This window comes from Aphis gossypii, chromosome 3, assembly GCF_020184175.1.
Source record: "Aphis gossypii isolate Hap1 chromosome 3, ASM2018417v2, whole genome shotgun sequence".
Taxonomy (NCBI): domain Eukaryota; kingdom Metazoa; phylum Arthropoda; class Insecta; order Hemiptera; family Aphididae; genus Aphis; species Aphis gossypii.
This window is the reverse complement of record NC_065532.1, coordinates 16,621,955-16,643,722: the sequence shown is the minus strand read 5'-3', so window position 1 is coordinate 16,643,722 and position 21,768 is coordinate 16,621,955. Positions and strand designations below refer to the sequence as shown.

Sequence of the window (21,768 nt, the reverse complement as noted above, 5' to 3'; positions counted from 1 at the left end):
TATTATCTAATAGCCGCAGGACTTGAACTCGACAGCCTTGCAGTGTGTGATACTGCGTCGTGGTACTTTGCGTCCGGTTTCAATATCACATTTTGATACGCCATACGAAGATGAAACAAATATGAAAACCCTATCGAACACGAAATAGTCATCTCCTTACAAAAAAGACTTGATCGGCAGTGGTGCCTAAAAAATTGTATTACATTTTTTTAATTTTTGATTCAGCCACGCGCAATACAACAACAATAATAAGACCCGAGGTTTCGAACCGCGATGTGTTTGGAATCTCTGAATTTTTTGTGTGACCCGACAAAGCACGACAAACCTATTCAACTAAAATTAACACTTGAACTGTAAACACTGAAAGATAACTCAACTATATAGTCCATAGCGGTTTAATACATACGTTCCAACTTCCCTGCAAGTGTAAATATATTTAAAATTATAACAATTATATTATGTAGGTATGAGGTATATAAATGATTTTGCAACTGGTTTACGGTATATCGACTTGAGTTCTAGACTGCTGTAGGTGCATATCGTTTTGCTCTTATCTTAAGATAATAGTTGTGTGTGTATAAAAGGATAAACGCGGATGAGTATTATTGCTACAATAAATGTAAAAACTGATTCGCATTCAAAAAAAGTTTTGAGCCAAATTTAGTTAGTGCTCATCATAAAAGTATGTACGCGTAGAGGTTTTTAAAACTTACTGAATATTATTATGGTATTATGGTATGAGTATATTATTACATGACTATATAAGGGAATAATCTTCTATATTCAAATTTCAAGTCCATATTAGAATATTTAATAGTATGTAATAATTCACTATTATTTTATAATATATAATATTACTACTCGGTATTTTATATTGAGAAACGGTTGTTAACCGACCCTTAATGTAACTAAACTTCAAGTATCATTTGTATCTCGTCAACATTTTTAAATTAAATTTCACTAAAATAATACATAATATTTATGGAGACATCCATTTGTGCAGCATAAATTGTGTACGTAAAAACTGGTAGCTAATACTTTAGTAGGTACAGAGAGTTCGATAGCATAATAATAGGTGTTTATTGGTTTCGTAGTTATATTCCGAGATTCGTATGAAATAATTATACGCGTATAATAGAACTACTTAGAGCGATAATAACCATTAAACGTTATCTAAATATTCTAAACACAATTTTTCAATAAATCAATGGAAATTCTAAATAGTATAATATGTATTGTTACTACCATTAACTCTAGTGAAGTTTGGGCTTTATATAAACATACTTGGTATTATAAAACACACTTCATTTGTTCAACATTCATACAAAAAGCTTTTTAAAATAAATTACTTGGTCCGAATTTCATCATTACAGATCACATGATTCATATAGGTATGACATGTAAAATATGTAGGTACACGTGTCGATTTGAGCATCAATTTTTACGCTGATAAATTATTTTTTGAAATAAATCTGGATGAATAGTATAAGTAGATATATATAATTTTTGACATTATAAATTTATAACTTTGATTCCAAAATAAAACATTTTTTCGAAAATTGTTCCTCAATAGATAAATATGTATGTAATCTATTTGTGTGTTCAATGATAATAACGAATTTCATACATACCCACCTATTACTATACAAGCAAAATAAATATTTCGATAGTTTATGATAGGAATATCATAAAAAAAACTATAACCTTTAAATGGAAATGTTCAACAAAAATTAATTGACTATAAAAATAATATCCTACGTGGTAAAAATGTTAATTAAATAACAAGATATAATTCACACCACACACTGAAGAATTGAGTTGGTGGATAAAGGAAATTAATAAGACCATAAATTACACCCGACATACACATGAGATGGAATCTATGTGGATAAAATGAAACCGTTCAATATATTATGTAGAAAATAAATTCATTATTAAATATTATAAAACTTAACTTGGCATATTAATAGTGTTCCATTAAAACTCAATGTACAGTGGAGTGTATTATACGAATGAGATTTTATCTACATCATCAACTACTTAAAAATGTATTTTAATAAAAACAAATTATGCAAATCATAAAAATACACTTGCACTTATCCATGTAAATATAGATATACAGGAATTAAGTACTTTTTAAATAGTTCCCTACTCAACATCGTCATTAGCATAAAAATGATTCAAAGTAATTCAAAAAATGTTCATCGGAGTAGATTTTAAGGGTTGTTGTATTTATAATCGCCAACAAAAAATAACGGATACTTAAATATTATATTAATTTGGCGTGCAACTCCTGCTTGAAATTTAAATCGGTGTAAACATATTGTAATCGCTGATAAAAACGTCTCAGTCATTTGAATATGATATTTATATATATTTTTTTTTTATACATCGATGTCGGTTATCATTATAATATTAGATAGTCATTTAGTTTGGGACGAATGGAAGTATGATCAGTATATTATATAGTATGGTTGCTGTTATATAAACCCGATCGGGTTTGCAATAAAATGCGCACAAAGAACGTCCGATTCCATTGTGCCGCTGGACAAATCTTATTTGAATCGTTTCCGAGACAAGGCTATACGCGCGCATAAAGGACTCTATTGGTACATATTGCCGGATTGACGTACGAGTGAATTCTTTCGGCGGCACGAAATGAAAATATCTCGGACGGATTGACTTTGGAATATTTCTACATTGTTTTCGTCCTAAATGTCCTTTATAGGTCTGATTTAATGACAAGGACGGCCTTGTCTGCACTTTGTTCGGCACACTCGAATATATACTCGATACTCGGCTATAGCTGCCATTGCACTACTTTTGGCACAGCGGAAATCGATCAAACATGCATGGTAAGTGTTTAAAATCGACACTTACCCTATAAATTACAACACTGTATACCGCTGGGCCCTAGCTGCGAATGATATAGATTAAAAAAAAACCATTCCGTTGGTTTCCTTTTCGTATGGGTCACGAGTCACGACGTGCCTAATCGAGTCGACACATTGAAACGTAAATGAAATATTGAAAACCCTTTACTAATTTGACCTATCACCTAACCTGCCGCGTTTAAAATGCATATATATATAACAAAAGTGTTACTACAATTGATCAATAAAATATATACGAAATGTCACAGGATTCAATAATAATACTTTACGCTTATAGAACATATCAATATCATTTATATCATATAACATCAACGACAACTAATCGTGGAGTTAAAATTCGTATACAATATTATAATATAATATATATTATTATATTATAGGTGGTAGGTACATATATTTCGATCGGCTTGTGGCCTAACTTAAACCCGAATAGATAATATATATTTAATAGTTTTCGATTTTAACTATCGCCTACCTCTAAACACCTCCTTCCCATGGGAAGGTTAGGTTATACATTTGCAAATGTAAAGTACCTATGCTATATAAAAGTAATAATGGTCGCATCAAAATAACCGTTATATCTATTCTTATGTGTATATTTTGACTAAGAGATTCGGAACCTAATCAAATCAATATTATTTGTAGAAAAATATTATTAAAAAAAATGTACGTCTATAATTTATACAGTATAAATATTATAGGCGACTGATCGAAGCTTGAGTAATTTCGTATGGTTTTTGATTTTATTTATAAAATAATATCTAAGTACAGTGAACATTTTTGAACATGAATACATTATTATCGGTACACTTTTCGATTATTATTATACGAAGCTTTTAAAAATAAAAACCATCTCGTGCGTGGAGTATACTCGGCCCTCTCGTTGTATTATAAACGAATTAGATATTTATTTTATATTATATTATATAATATTATCTATGTATTACGTTTACGAAATTTAAAATCAAATCCCGCTTACAGTCGAAAACCACTGACATTGAAACGGCGATCGGCGGCGGCGGGTCCCCTCTACTCGTGACAAAAGGGAACTTTTTTCCTCGAGGCCGGCGCCGAAAGTTATATTGCATTATATCCGCCGTATCATATAAAATATACACATATACACTATAGGACGCTTGCAACGTATATAATAATATTATTATGTACTCCAGCCATCACGAGCTCCCCGCGAGGCTATTGATTCGGTCTGATATTTATGTAATATTATATACGCCTATTCGTCATTATACAATAATAGGTATGACTCTGGATCATAAATCGTTCGGAAACTGCTGAACTACGGTTTACACACAATGTGTGTGTAGAGTGCAAACAATATATTTATATGTATATATGACACGTCGTATATTTATAATATTATTATAATATGCTGCTAACCCGCGTTATTATCCATTAGTTATAAACTTATAACGACACTGTCGTACTGTGCGCGAATCGAGATATCGTATATATATTGTAATATGTATATTTATTGTGATATGTCTGTATAGATACTTACGTTGTTTTTGTCGATGAATAGACTCACGACCCGCGTGTCAAGACCACCGCAGTTATGCGCTTGAAAAATAATATTAAAAAAACGTTTTCAATGATGTAACGCGTACAGTCGAAAAAAAATATAGTAAATCCCGCTTATAATGCTATACGGGCTAGCTTTTCTTTACATTCCATCGTATAGTATCTACAGTGTTACTTGGCTTACAATTATTATTATTATATGTTCAAAAATTGAATAATATTAACTAACTTTGGTTAGGCTACTTAATACGCAATCAGATATAATTTGAACTACAGACGGACAAAAGCCCAAGTCTCTAATTAAAATGTTCCGTTTTAAACATTTACCTGACGATTTTAACATATTTATTAAAATACACTAAAAGAAGTAGGTATGACTAATAACAGGGCATGATGGGACCTAGATACCAATTATGTTCACAATTCTGTTTGTTTAAGTTTAGTGTGATGGATCAAATTTAAAATGTTAAATGTTAAATTTCTCGATGTAAAAGTCTTCAAAGAGATCAAATTGGAACGAATAGTTTAGAAATGTAAAAATTAAATTAAAAAATAATGATGATTCGCTTTCGTCGTGATATTATTATTTAATTTCTCCCGTCAAACTATACAGCTATATAACAAAAAACGTATATGCGAATACCCGTAATAGTGAAATATTGGGTATAATTAAATTAGCTAGGTAATTATAATAATATATAAGATCCATATAAACGTACCCGCATATACGATCATAATGGTTAAGTTGTTTGCGTAGAGCTATTTATTACAACGATGTTTTTGCCATTCTAATAGTTTTGTTGTATAGGCGTACGCGATATAAAAAACAAACTCTATAGTATATACCTCTATATAATATTGTTTCGTCATTTTTACACCATAATATTATAATATATAGTGTATTATTCAATTATTGTGTGCGATAAATAATAATAAATACAGCATTTATTGTGCGGCTCGGCTCGACATTCGTCTGTAATCACATTATCTCCATACTTAATTGACTGTTGAAAATCCTTTGTATACCTATACGGGTATAACTAAATATATGCAAACATGCAGTAGGTACTTACATCAATGTTTCGTATTATATTTGCCAACGACAACAATAAGAGACCGTCTGTTATACAAAACATAGATGTTGCATAATATAGGTATTTGTATTATTTTTTGGTTTCAACGGTTTGCGTAAACCATGCGTGTAATAACTGTTTGAAAAAAAAAACTGTCAACTTATAGGAAATTGACATTCCAAGGTTCTCGTCAGATGTACACCAATCGATATTTTTACAATTTCAAAACTGTATACTTTAATGTATAACACTGCAAAGTGGCCTTTCGTAACTAACTACGATTTGTGTACCTACTTACTCGTATTATACAAAAGCCTGCCATTAACTAGTCAAAAAGTTTTTTTTTACTTAATTAGTAATGTATTAACTTATAATATTTCACTAGTTAAAATATTTAAATATCCATTGTAATAACTTAGCTTTTTTCAGGTAATTTTAAAAATTATAAATCATATTAGTATACATAATATTATGTAAAATAACTAGTGCTCCTCAAATTGAGAGGGACTGCGGGATTGAATCCCTCTGGTTTTTAAAAAAAATAATTATGCATACCCCTTCTAATCAATAAAACGTTTAAATATTCAGGTATACTCGTAAGCAAATTATTTTTACTCTTTTCCGTCCTTCTCATTTTTTCGTAGTTCAATCATTGCGTATAGCTTTCTGCAGGTTTAGTAGTTATAACTTTATAAGACTAATTAATTAATGATTTTCCTTTTGTTTCTTTAAATATTCCTTGATTTAATCATTTTATCGGTACAAATTTATAAAACTACCTAAAATACTACAGATAACTTGAAATACGTAAGAAGGAATATAATATAATTCATTATTAACAAAACATATTCATGATTAAAACAAATAAATGAATTACGTTTTAACTAAGTTTACTTGGTATTTTTATTTTTGATTCATATTAACTTTAAATTTTTGATATTCAACATATTATTATGCCAACCTTTCACCATTTGTTCTTAATTTTGACCATTAACTTAACTAACCCGAGTTGCCGTCTTTTTATAGAGTATCTACCCACACCATGATTCCGTGTGCTTACATATTTTACACTATTCCTGCACGATATACCGATTACTATTAGTTCCTTATTTATAAAAATCTATACCTATTGTTCCTAACGTTAAAAATTATACTATATAATTTTAACAATAATAGTTCAGATGACCTGTAAGTCAGAGAAACTTTAATAAAAAATAATTAAAAAAAAAATTTTACTTATTTATATTTAAGCCGCTTAAAAAAAAAAGATATGGGTAGTTCGTTTAATTCATTTTATAAAAGTAATTATGTATATTTATTTTATCGTTAAAAATAGTTCGTGCATGTACAATAATTTAAAATATTATATAATTACTATACATAATATTAATGTGTGCTATTTAATTTGTGTACATGTTATTAATATTTTTACTAGCTATGCTATCCTGTAACGTACTTACATTATTACACTCACTCGCTAAAAATAATTTTGTCAATGAGCTGTCAACGAAACTAATGACTTGTGTAGTTGTAGGTACCTACTTCCTAATATTACAATATTTAGAATGAAAAACACGAACAGACGCTAATATCGTGCGCACAGCTTTGTATAACTGAAAATAATGTACTCTGAATATTATAATATGATTCTCAAGGATACTATATATATAATATCATTAAAAATTATAATAAAAAGGTATCTATAATTAAAACTGTCTAAAAAAGGAATAATTATATTATTCTTAAAGTGCTTGTATAAAAAGACATAAAAATCGTGTATTATTCAACGAACGTGATATGCTAAATCTAAAATGATCCCACCGTAAAACAAATGTGCATGTTCGCCGTCTACTCCCATAAAAAGGTTCTTTGTCTTGTTTATATTTGTCGTACAAATAATATTACTGTTTCATTTTTCGTAACGAAAGCTGGATTTCAAAATATATACACTTGTCATCCCAAAAATAATTTCAATCGATAGTTGTACACTAATATTATACATATAGTTCTCCAAAGAAATAAAAAAACATTCAATAGTCAAAAACCCGAAACCAATGTAGTGTCTAATAATTATTACATACATAATAAAAAGTTCAAAACCCCGCACAGTCCGGTGTCCAGTCTCGACCTACGCACCAAATGAACATCGTAATAAGCAGAGCTCGGATTTTAAAGCATATACTTCTTTTTTTTTTATATATGAGATAGAAATCTAATTTTTATTCATAAATTCGTTTCACGTCATTCTGATTCCAAATAAACCAATTTAGTTCCTTTTGTTGTTTTTTATGTAAATTCTTTTTTTTTTTTGCTTTTTTCAGTTATTCAAGCTATAGAATTTTTATAAATGTTTATTATTATTATGCTATAGTAATAATAAAAAATTGAATTAATAAGAAATGGAAAACCCCGGAATACGGACTAAATCGTTATGTAATAATATATTATTATTATTAGGTATTATTTTCGTTATCAGCTTGTTTATTAAATATATTAAAATTATTGATTGTCGATCTACATAATATAGCTCTCAGTACCTATACGGTCAGTGTACCTGTAACATCGATATCGATCACTTCAAAATTTCAAAGTTAAGATTTAGTGTTGTCATTTGAAACTCCTTGTATGAAGTATGGTGCGATCAATTCAGTGGATGTGGAGAGTCGTTTTCTATGATAAATGTTAAATATTCTGTCGGACAATAGAGTCAGTTTCACAACTACAATTCTAGGTAAGTACATGGAAATTAATTTTTTTTAATTTAAATTAATTTTTCAAATTTTTTTATTCGTTTTTGTAACTAGTTCGTGTTAATTTGGTCGTGTTTTTTTTAAAAAATAAATATAATTTTTTTTCGCTTTCTTAAAAAAATCGTATGCTTATTTTTAGTTGCTGATTTTGTTTTAAAATCCAAGCCCTAATTATCATAAAATATTTTAAAATTTTGAATTTAATATAATTTATATTCAATTACAATATATATAATATATTATTCATTATTATAGGTCTACGAAAATATTAAAGTTAAACACTTTTTTTTATATATGTCCTAGCGTTGAATACGAAACAATAGAAACTATTCTTCTTTTTTTTTAATAATATTATTCAAAATAAGTTCATTATTTTTTTTTTAGTTACATAGTTACATTTTTTTTTTCAAAATATTTTTGCAAACGGTTTCTGTTGTTACCATTCCAATTTTTTCTTATATTTTTTACTGAAGTAAACTTTTTACACTTTTACCAACAAATCAAAACGTTTGTGGTATATATAATATTCAGGATATTAAAATATACTAACTACTCGTATAAGTAATAACTAGGACTCGGATTTTAAAGGCTTAAAGCTTATGTTTCTTTTTATGATATAATATATATGAGATAGAAATCTAATTTTTATATTATATAAATTCGTCTCATGACATTCTGATTCAAAATAAACCCATTTATTTTTGTTTTTTTCGGCTTTTTTTTACTTAAATGCTTTTTTTCAATTATTTCAGCTATAGAATATTTATATGTTTATTATGCTACTATATTAATAATTAAAAATGAAATTAAAAAGAAATGTAAAAACTCAGAATGCGGACTAAATGTTTAATATATTGAATTATATTAATTTATTATTGTTTCATTATTGGCTTGTATACCTATCTACATTATTATTGCCTTCAGTACCCATACGGTCAGTATGCCTAAAACATCGATATCGATCATTTCAAAATTTAAGATTTAGTGTAGTAATTTGAAACCTCATGTATGAAGTACGCACCGATCAATTCAGGGGATGTAGAGAGTTTGTTTTCTATATATAAAAATATTCCATTGGACAATCACAATATATAGAGTCAATTTCACTACTGCAAATCTATGAAAATATATGGTAATTAGTTCTTTTTTTAATTTAAACTAATTTTTCACGTTTTTCATTTTTTTTATTCAGTTTTATAACTAATTCATCTTAATTTTTGGTCAAGCATTTTTTTTTTTGCTTTTTTTTAAAATTAAATATTCTTCTTTTTTGCTTTTTTAAAACAATCATGAGTTTTTTTGTTATTTATTATACTAAAAACCGAACTCTAATAATTAGGAACAATGAATTCGGTGATCGTTTAATAATTGCACTACAGTCTGAAATTAGCAGTATTTTACAGTTAATAGTGTTGGTCTTTCAGTTAATGATTTTTGGATGATTACAGTAGCTTATTATATTTAATAATACAGAACACGATATTAATTAACACAATATAATTCAAAACAATTAAATTTAACGCAAAAATAAATTAACTATTGAGGTTTATTCAAGAAAATTTTTTGGTCTATATTAACTCTCAAATTTGGAAATATGCTCATTGCTTAATCATAAGCTCATACCATTTGTCCACTTAGACCAAATGATCATATTTTTTTTTTCTTTAAAGCGAAGCATTAGATATTAGATTCTGAACGAAGTGATGAATGTATTGATTTTACAATGGTGTGTGTTTTTTTTTTTTTTTTTTTTTTTGTTTTTGTGTCTGTGTACAGCATAACTAGTCGAAATAATGCTCCAATTTCAAACTATGGGGGTGGTTTCCGATGTAAAAGTGAATATCCTTGGTGCATTATAGAGGTAAAAAGTTAACATTTTCCAACAGTTTTCAAAAAAATCGAGAAAAACAAAAAAAAAATGACGGAAAAACGGCAATTTTTACGCAAAACCAGTTTTCGACCAAATCGATTTTTTTTATGGTTATAATTCAAAAACTAATCACTGAAAATACTTGAAATTTTCACCAAATGTTAATGTCAGTGGTATCTGTATATAGTTATATTTTCAAAAGTTTTTGACTTTTTTTGAGTTATTTATAGACCACTGAAATTTTCGATTTTTTTGAGAAATTTTTTTTAAAGTGTCGATAAAAAATTTTTGGATGACCAAAAAGTTTTGAAAATTTAATACAAGGTTCCTTATGAGTTGTTTTTATTGTAGCTAAAAAAAATTAAAAATCGTTAGTCACAATTTTTTTTATAAGCGTTTATAGTTCAAATTTTTACGAAATCTGTCGAAAACGCGAAAATCGCAAGTAATTTTGAAGTTGAAAAATCATAAAATTTTTTCTTTTATAACTAAGTTTTGAAAATTTGGTACAAGGTTTTCCATACATTTTTCTTCAAATATCTGTAAAAAAAACTCTACCGTATTCAGACAAAAAATTTTTATGAGTGTTTAAAATTTAAATTTTTACAAAACCGCGTTAAATAACGGTTTAGCCTCAAACGATTTTTAATATTTGTTATTATTCAAAAAGTATAAGTCGTAGATACTTGAAAATTTTACCAGTTATTTAGATTGGCATTTTCTTTACATGATTTGATTTTCAAAATATTTTGAGTTTTTTTGAGCTATTTATAGACAACTGAAATTTTCAACTTTTCTGAAAAATTTTTTTTGAAGTGTCGATAAAATTTTTTTGGCCCTATCAAAATACTTGAAAATTTTATACAAAGTTCCTCATATGTTATTCTTATAGTGATTAAAAAATTATAAGAATACATAGGCACAATTTTTTTTTATTAGCATTTGAAGTTCAAATATTGACAAAAATTCGTCAAAACTATGAATACTTTCAAATTATTTTGTAGGTATATTTCATAAAAATTTTTGTATAAGTAGCTAAGAGTTGAAAATTTAATACAAGGTTTTTCATAAGTTTAGCTTACAATTATTATAAAAGAACTTAAATGTTGTTGTATTCAGGCCATTAAAACATAAACCACCTTTTTCACCAACCACTAGAAATTATATCCTAGGCTGACAAATCATCTTCGTTCAGAATCGTTTTTCGTATACAATGATAACTATCATTGGATTCAAATTTAACAATCCTATAATATATAATAATGATCCATACGGCACCTAATGTACAGCAGAGCGGTACTCACTTGCCCGCTTTTTTTTAATTTAATTTCTCTCAGTAATTATTATATCATTTGTAAGTATATAACTTTGTAATTTATAAGTAGGTATAGCAGTTTTCACTTATCTACAAAAGTTTACTCCGCAGCACACGACCTGGCTGTTTTGTCATTTACAATTTATTAACTATGTCAAAATGTTGTGCAGTACCTATTTGTATGAGTATAATATTTGTGAACATAAAATCAATATCTGTACGAGTAACTTTGTAAGATACCTTCCTGCAGCCACCCCTTCTCAAAAATATACCAAACATTTTGACATGATCATATTTTCAAAAACAACAAAAATGTTTTAAAGTAAGTAATTAAAACTTAACTCTATATTGTTATAAAATTAAAAATCGTTTTTTAAAATCAGTGGTTTATTGGGCTGATACGGTCTCCTAAAATATACAAGAGACACAAACTTTTATCACTACATTAAAAAATAAAACACTACACATTTTTTTACCATTTAAATTTCAAATTATATTAATTTAATTTAAAATACGAAAAAAATTCTATAACATCAGAATCTTTCTATCTTCACTATTGAATTAGTTAATTATACTGTATTTAAGGGGGCCTCGCCACTTATAAGCCCTAGTTAGTACCACTAAGCTGCACGTTTGGCAATTAGTTAAAATTATAAAGAACAAAAATATAGTGCTGTGCAATGTGTAATGACTTCAAAGTATGTAAAACATTATTTTGAAAAATGGTAAGACATAATATAAATATTATTTTGTTTTTCAAAATAATTAATATTCGTCTTAAAAATATTTACACATAAATGTATAATTAGAAATTCAATAATTCAATAAATTACGAGTAGATAGGCACTCAGGTTTTCAAACATATACATATCAAATATGTGTATTATTGTATTGAATAAATATACTGTATTAACATTTATTAACAAATATAAAAATTATTTAGAAAATTTAAAACAATTACAATTCAAATGCGTACCGATATATATTATTTATTTAATATACAAATGCATATGATTATTTTTTTTAAAAACATTTAATAACTCGAAAAATATCCATTGAAATTTTTGGAAGTATTTGTATAAAAGTAGTACAATAGTCCGCACAAAAAAATCCACTAGTCTTCTTTCTTATAAAATATGTAAAACATAATACATTTCATTTATAATTTGATTGATTACATTGAAAAATAAAAAATAAAAAGATGTAAATTTTAACCACTAATGTTCCAAATAAATAGAATAGGATATTACTGGAAAATTGGTATTGAAAATCAATAATCAGCGTTGTAAAAAAATGCAAAAAATTCATTCCTTCGAGCCGGATTTGAACCAGCGACCTATGGATGTCTGTTGTTTTTACCAGCTACAGTCCACCGCTCTACCAACTGAGCTATCGAAGGCCATGCTGATAGTGGAAGAATTTATAATATTTAAACATATTTTAATCAGAAATAAAATAACTAACAGTATATTATACGCTATCTGGCGGAAACAGTTAATCGTCGTAAGTCTAACAAAATTCAACAGGTACCGCTCATTATATCAATAGAATAGTAATGAAAATAAATAGGTATAGCCTTTACTCTTTATTTCTATACGTATATTAATCAAATAATATTTGGTGTGTAAATTATATTTCCACAGTGATTACTCATTTTTTTAAAAATAATTATTGTTTGAAAATCTAAGGTAAGCCCCAAAGTAGTACCTAATATTATTGAATATTCTTATAATTTTCTTATTATTAATATTAGGTATATTCAATATTTACAAATTCCAACATTTTTATCTGTACTTTTTATAATTTTATTGGTAAATCTACTAAACAATTTTCAGTTTTAAATGCAATCTGTTTATTTATTAATTATATTTAACAGGAGCTAAGTGCTTTTCCAAAATCCCCTTTATTTATTTAATGATATGTTATAGATCATAAGTAGGTATTGTATTTTTTATTACACGTAGTATTATTCACGATTAGTGTTTAATGGCTAATGATTACTGTAATAAGTAATAACCCACATGTTACATATTATGATTGTTATAATATTGTAATCCACTAATACTGTACCTACAACATATTAAATTACTAAGTATATCTTAAAAGTTAAAACCAATTTATTTGAATTTGCCAATCATTAGATTTATGAGTAGGTACTAAAATTATTTTGACAAGCCGATAAGTTACATTACTTATTTGTAGATGAAATAATCTCATCACGGCGATAGATTAATGTAACAATCGATTTCTCCAATCTTTTAAGCACCTAATAAAATAAATGTTAGTTTATCATACAACTGAAAATTATTCAGTTTTATTATGATAGTTTTTTATCATAGCTTAAATTATTATTTTTCATGATAAAAAAAAAATGCAAAAAGTTTTCCTCCCCGGCGGGGAATCGAACCCCGGTCTCCCGCGTGACAGGCGGGGATACTTACCACTATACTACCGAGGAATCATACTTTCAGGTTAATTTTTTATATTATTTAAGCTCAATCTTTTGATATTTATAACTATCGTTTATTACGTTTTTTATAATATTTACTTCTTACTTCTTACCTATATCAAACATTATATTTCTTATTTGATTGAATTTTATATAAATTCTTATAACTTTAATGGTTTAAAGAAACTTAATTATTGATATATTATTATTAAATTTAAATATACGAGTAGGTAACTAATAAGTTATTAATTAATAATTATTGGTTATTAATAATAACCAACAATAATAATCTATTACCTACCTACCAATTACTTAGTAATTACCAATATAGTAATATTATATAATACGTAGTTGAAATAGCTAAAAAATAAATAAAGATTTATTCTTTTTTTGGTTATTGTTTTTATATTACGCTTCAACAATTATTGTGACCATTTGAGGTTTTTTTTATTTAATGTTTGATGATTATATTAACATATGTTTTATTTGTTGTATACTCTTATACAAAACAGACATAAAAATAAAATAAAATTATAAAAATTTTGCAAGGACAAGGTTAAAATATTAGACGAAGTCGATACCTTATAATACACAGGTCATGGAATCGTGGTTAACAGTATTTTTGGTAAATCTAATGATGATCAACTACTAAAAGCTAAAGATATTGTTTATTTTTTTCCATTTTCATCCTATGTAGTAGTATGTAAGTACTTTCCATAGATGTCACTTTAGACACTTCAGTATTTTTATGTATTATACACTTGCGACTTACATGATATATTAACTTATAACATCCGATACGAATTTTAAACTTTATGGTTATTACCATAGGGCACTATATGCTTTTTTTTATATTCTAATTAATATCTAATTTTTATTTATAAGTTCGTTTCACGTCATTCTGATTCCAAATAAACCAATTTATTTTTGGGTTTTTTTTTTTGTAAATGTTTTTTTCAGTTATTCCAGCTGTAAAATTTTTAGACCCGGTTCAAGGGATTGGCGACGCAACATAGGCCCACGCTTAGGGCGACATTTAACATTTTTTTACTATAGATAAAAAAAAATGTAAGGGGCGGCAAAAAAGTTTGCCTAGGTGTGTTTAAATACTTGAGCCGGTTCTGAAAATTTTTATATGTTTATTATTATTATGCCATAGTAATAATAATAAATTAAATTAATAAAAAACGTAAAAACCCAGAATGTAGACGAAATTATGTTTATATTTTATTATTATTATTTTCGTTATCGGCTTGTTTATATAACTATTTTAAAAGTATAGATTATCGATCTACATATTATTATAGCCCTCAGTACCCGTACGGTCAATATACCTACAACATCAATATCGACCATTTCAAAATTTAAGATTTAGTGTTGTAATTTGAAACTTTTTGTATGAAGTATGCGCCGAACTATTCAATGGATGTGGAGAGTCGTTTTCTATGTATACCTAAAAATATTCTGTCAGACAATACTACAATATATAGAATTAGTTTCACTATCTACTACCAATCTAGAGAAATACACGGTAATTAATTCTTTTTTAAGTTTAAATTGATTTATTAATTTTTTTTTTCATTTTTATAACTAGTTCGTGTTGATTTTTAGTCATGTTTTTTTTGGGATTTTTTTAAAAAATAATTATGCTTCTCTTTACTTTTTTAAATAACCGTGTGCTTTTTTTAGTTGTTTATTATGCTTTAAAATCTGAGCCTTAATCATTACCATCCAGTTTTCACTAGTCTATTATATACGAGGCGCTTTATAATTAAATTAAAACATAAATTAGTACTATTTCTGGATAATATTTCTTTACTACAACTTTATTATTTCATATTTTATTTAAAATATAAATATTTTTTGTAGAAATTGAAGTACTCCATAGTTATTTGAATTATAAACTGCTTAATACAATATCAAGTCTAGGCAAGTTGCAATTTTTTAACTCGTTAAGTTAAGTTATTTTAAAATAATAAAGTTAAGTTAAAAGTTACGCATATTTTTTTCGTTAACTCGTTAAATTAAACGTTAACATTGAAAAAAAAGTAAAAACTTAGCTTAAAGTTAAAATTTTCTGATTTGTAAAATAAAAAAATTCCAGACGCATAATAATGATTATTAAATATAGTTTTTCTTTATGCTCAAGAAAATTACTGGAGAAATTTAATATGATACATCAAAGTATTAACTAGAAATCAAAAAACCTACTTTTCTAAAAACTGCATTAAAAAAATTTGCATTATTCTTTAAAATAAATAAATAAAATTAATCTTTGGATCAAAATTAACTTAACATTTTAACTTTTAATTCGGTAATGCCCAGCTTTGTACTATATAATTGTCAATTTATGTAGACTAAATTTAAGATATAGGTAGGTAACAATAGAATAATAGTTTTTCTCAAATTACTTTAGTTGTTATATTCTTATTTAAAAAATATTAATTGTTGAGACTTGAAGTTTTTCAATATTGATATTACGTACGTATAGGTATTATTGTTATGAGTTTTCCATACGTAATGCATTTTTCAAAGTTTTTATAAAAAATATAGCTAGGATAGGTTTTTAGTTTTTACTATGAACTTAATCAAACCGTTTTACAAACTACAGTTAATAGTATTGCCTTATCTTAAGGCTTAAGTTAATATAACAACGATATATTTTTAAAATATTATATAATATTATAATATTTTAATATATATTCGATATTTTTTTTATGAAAATTGGATCAACCGTTCCGTACCTATTACTAATAGAGAAATAAATTATAAAATATATTAAGAAAGAGGCTGACACATCGTCAGTATCGTTCATCGTACATATGCAAAGATTTGTCATTGAATTCAAATTTAACAAATCCATTACAGTGACCTTGCTCAATGACGAATGACGGTCGGTCGAAACACTCGAAACCTACTATACAGCCAAGTGACTTTCACGGTTTTTTTTAGTAGTAAGAGTTGTAACACCCCCTCCTCGTAACATCAAAATTATAAACTATAGATCTATTTTGCTATTTTGAAGTCACCGTCGATATATTTAAATATTTAAGTTTGAATTATTTTTTTGTTATAAGACAAGTGACTTCATGCAAACTGGAAAATAAATAAAAATAAAAAAACTACTCATCGTTAAAAATTTAAAACATAAATTATTTATTGATCCTCCGCTCAGAGTTAAAAAAAAAAATACTAATGACTATAAATAATAATGTATCATGATATTTTAATTAAATATGATTATTAATGCCTATTATAGTTTTTGAAATTTTTTTTTTAATTGATCACATCGTCAACAAATTGCAATCACGCAGACATTATCTATGTAATTACTATTAATACTAATTAGTAATGTTTTGTGTTAGTGGCACAGTGTGAACATGTACTTAACATACAACGATATAACAGTTAAATTCAAATACTTATTGCGCGATAATCACATGGAGGCAGGCATGCAATGTATATGTCGTCATTATAAGTATTATACTGCTCATACTCGCCCCATATAGTGTTTAAGGCAATGAGCTGTACCTATCGTCGTATAATATATTAATATAGTTATAACTTTTAACCTTTTTTTTTTCCTGAATGATACGATGCACTTTACAATACACTAGGAAGTCGGGAAGACTATTATATATTAATTTATTTTAATTTACTGCGTATATAATTTAATAATATAATATACATATTATGCTGTGATTAACGAATTTCATATAATGAATGTGTAGTGACTCACATTTCGTATTATTATACAATAATACGTATGTAGGTACTTAGTATAATATGTTTAAATGCGATTTTTAATTACCATAATAATAGAATTAGTCGTCAGCTCTTCCAGTAGAAAACTATAAAGCGATTATAATAATATTATATATTATTATGATATACAAATGGTTTTTTTTCTCCATCACGCGTTTATCCTTGATGATGAGCGCGTGATGACATATGAAAAACAATCCGAAGGTCGAATTTTCGACTCGCGCGCACCTGCCTATCTGCAGGAGACTTCAACAGAGAAATCTGCAGCGACGGTCTTCTAGGTCGTCGCTCAGGAATGCAATCGCGGTATAATATAATTTGCTATACCTATACTAACTATATTATACGTATTATTACACATACATAATATTATATTATAGTCCGGCGAGAATTTTTTAACGCGTTCATATAATACGATAAAATTATAATATTAGCTATTACCGTTTTACGCGCGCACACGAATATATATATGTATACAAAACGCGTAAGACCTTTCTCCGTCGTCTGCGCTATACAGACATAATATAACGTGTGCATGTAATATACATATAGTCGTGGCTGTGGCACGTACGTACCCATATATTATATGTATATACATATATATAATAATATATGATATATTACATTCGTTTTTTTATACAGCCGCCCCGATGGCTTTCTGCTTTCTTCGCGGCGCGCGCATTTAAAAAACTTCGCCGATACACGACAGTAATAGCTGGCGTGCAGGCACCTGTATAATATATAAAATGTATATTATACTATTATTTTACTGCTCAAACGGTCGTGATGGCAGTCGAATTAAATACCGTTTATCATAACATCGGACTATTATTATTATTATTTTCGGTCGGTCTGTCAGTCGGTGGGCGGCGAGTGGGGGGGAATACGATTCGGATAAACTGGTCACTTGTCCCCCGCAGACCTCGCACGCGTATTATATACACATAATAGATATTATTATATACATATATAATATTGTGTGTGTAATATTTTTTTTTTAACGTGCAGACATCGGGATCGCTGCCGCCGCTACTTTTTTATCTATATGTATATATACGACACTGTTATAATACTTATAATGTTATGTATATATATTATACGGGCGAGCTTTCACTCTCCGACGAGCGTCGCCGCCGCCGTCGTTTGTCGCAATTCACGCCGTCGCCTGCCGCCGATTACTGCGATCCGCGTGCCCACACATCGTCAGTCGATTTTTCTCTCGTATCACATTATTGAACGCACATCACATAATATATTATATATTAGGTATATATATGCGTGCGTGTAACTATATATTTTAACAGCGTGTCGTGTGCTACCGTAGATCGTGCAGTTGAACTATAATAATTCGTTTTCGTCGAGACCGCGTGAAAAAGGCGTCATAATTTATAAATTCGATCGTATAACATATTAATATCATCATCATCGTTTATACACACATATATATATAACCATCGCACGATGAATTCGTGGCAAGAGAGCGGAGTCGGACCCGAAGAACGGACGGAAACCGATGACGATAAAATGTCGCTGGAAAACCTCAACCTGGACGAGCTCAAGACGTTGGTCTCCATGTGGTAAGAATTTGTATTATGTACCCATATAAATATTTTATATATAAGACTATAAGAGTGATCTGCTGTATAACTATATAAGCATATATATATAATAGATATATAATGTGCAGTGTAGTACCTACATTATATAATTCTACGTTATATCACTTATATATGTATATATAGGTATATTACTTAAAAAACTATATACTGTATAGTGTATAGGTATAAACAGGGGTGGATAGGACTATTAATTATGTTATCGGGAATTAAATTCAAGGACCCAGAACGAAAGGGCCCAAATTTTGATCATACTCTAAATATAGACAATATTACGATATCATTATTATAATTTATTGATTACGCTTCCTTGGAACGAAATCGCCTCGGAAATCGCTATAATTCAAAATTTGGTACTTTTGTGTTTGATATATTATCAGAACAAAAATAAATTTTACTCTAAAATGGTAGAAAATGATATCATAATTAAATTCAGCGTTACACATATTTTGTGTTAGTATAACATTTTTTTGTTCTTTTTTCGCTTTAATGAACGTAATACTACCAAATTTCTATAAAACATATGTATTACATTAGGTTAAATTTATAAAATTTAATCATATTATCAAAATTCAAAACTGCCTCAATTATGCTGTTTTTGGTGGTTTATAATTTTATTTTATAATACCTAATGAAAACTTCCATAGTTGGGTATGTGTCAATTTTAAGTTGAGTATAAGTTAGTATTTATACAAAATATTCAGATACTTGGGGGGATACTAGGAAGGGCTGAATATCTTCACATTCAAATAAACTCCTCCTCTCAAAAAAACCATGTTATAGTAAAGTGTTGTAGTCTGTCCCAAGATCGTCCGGTTACAGCATCATTATGCATCATGTTTCGTTTTATCCCCCCTCCCGTCTCCCCTACGAAGAGTTATTGACAAAAATTGAAATTTTTTTCACGAATATAATTTGTACTTGCTGTACCTACCTATACAATAAATTTATAATACTTAATTTATCTATAGCTTACGTGCGCTGGAAATATTCTGTAGATAATATTAAAACGTATAAGCTGTATGTTTTTTATGATTTATATAATATATAACTGTCACTTATAACTCGCGACAATTTTTTCATCATAATCCTGTTCGTTATATATTTGTAGTATGCGAAGTCTACTTAATTAAGTATTAACGTAACTGCGCATTATATTTATTATAATAAATATACCTACATAGCATATCATACGATGCATTTACCTGTGATGGAAAAACTTTGATTTCGATTAATATCTATACACACATGCCGTATACATAATAATATTATTCTCATCGGTATAAAACGTATAATATTTATTTATATTATATGACTTTACGCAATGCTATATTATTAATGTGCACGTGAATATAAGTACCGACAATTATTTTGTCACCAACCTTCACCCAACTATACCGACGAACAATTGCGATTCGTATGTATACATATTTATATAAACACTATAAAGTCTTCTACGTAAATTTATCTATGATGTACAGACATACTGCAGTTCAAAATCCATATATTATTTGTATATGGCACCTATGCGTGTGCTCTATAGTATTGTGTTTTATAAATTAAACTTTATAGCAAACAGACAATATATGATTGTGAATATTTTATTATTGTCTGAATATTAAAATGACATAATACGACATTTTTGCATGTATTTATGCTCACTATTATTCGTGTTTATATTATTAGTTGTCAATATCGCATAGAATTGTAAAAACCAAACACTACTTAACATTTAACGATTTGTGCAAATACATGTGCATATTATTATAATAATGCAGTATTGTACGATTAATACTAAAAATTTTCCTTAGTTGTATATGATTCATAATGGCGTGTATAAGTAGGTACACTTTTTTATGAAATATTCAAATGATGTTGTAATTTGTATATATCCTACTGCAAATACCTGCGTCTGAAAAAAACATTGTATTATAATTATAATAAGCATAATTAATTGCCTTAAATGGGCGATAACCTTGATTGATATCAAACGAACCATCGCGATGAACATAACGATTTTACACATAGATATATTATGAGTATAATATAACACCAACTACGTTTTATTAACATTTATACATCACGTAATTATAATTCAGACACATGTATAATATTATATTTAAAAATAATTAATAACATTACTGCGAACTCATATATGAGTAGTAAGTCAGTAAGTCAGTTAATTACTATATAGTTCACTCGAATTTAAATTTCAGCACACATCATTTGTGATTGTTCATTAATTAACAATATATTAAGTATATTTATACGAAAATAATGCCTTGACGCATTGTATAATTTATAACATTTACGGGTATGGTTACCATATTATATATTATTATTTATACAGTATAACTTTATAGTATATACGACACATCAATTATTGTCGCTATTGTGGCAAATAGATTTGACCCAATCAATGATTTGTCGGTTATCCATTTATCTTGTACAGTCGTATAAATGTATAATATATACAGAAATAATTTTACGCAATGTA

General features: G+C 27.5%; 1 protein-coding gene and 2 non-coding genes across 4 annotated transcripts in view; 1 reads left to right on the top strand and 2 right to left on the bottom strand.

Annotated features, from left to right (window-relative positions):
- The window catches only part of LOC114128433 (NAD kinase-like), a 65,700-nt gene that overhangs the window by 7,143 nt on the left and 36,789 nt on the right, over nt 1-21,768 (top strand). Inside the window, exon 1 of one of the 2 annotated variants that reach the window (XM_050202742.1) lies at nt 18,905-19,232. The exons of the other annotated variant lie outside the window; for it this stretch is intronic. Coding sequence (XP_050058699.1) covers nt 19,117-19,232 — 116 coding nt within the window. The 5' untranslated portion in view covers nt 18,905-19,116. Of the gene's footprint in view, nt 1-18,904; nt 19,233-21,768 lie in introns of those variants that run through there. 2 annotated transcript variants of the gene reach the window in all.
- Trnay-gua (transfer RNA tyrosine (anticodon GUA)) lies at nt 12,750-12,840 on the bottom strand. Its single transcript is given in 2 exon segments — nt 12,750-12,785; nt 12,804-12,840. It is a non-coding gene; the product is annotated as a tRNA-Tyr (tRNA).
- Nucleotides 13,828-13,899, bottom strand: Trnad-guc (transfer RNA aspartic acid (anticodon GUC)). The gene has a single exon. It is a non-coding gene; the product is annotated as a tRNA-Asp (tRNA).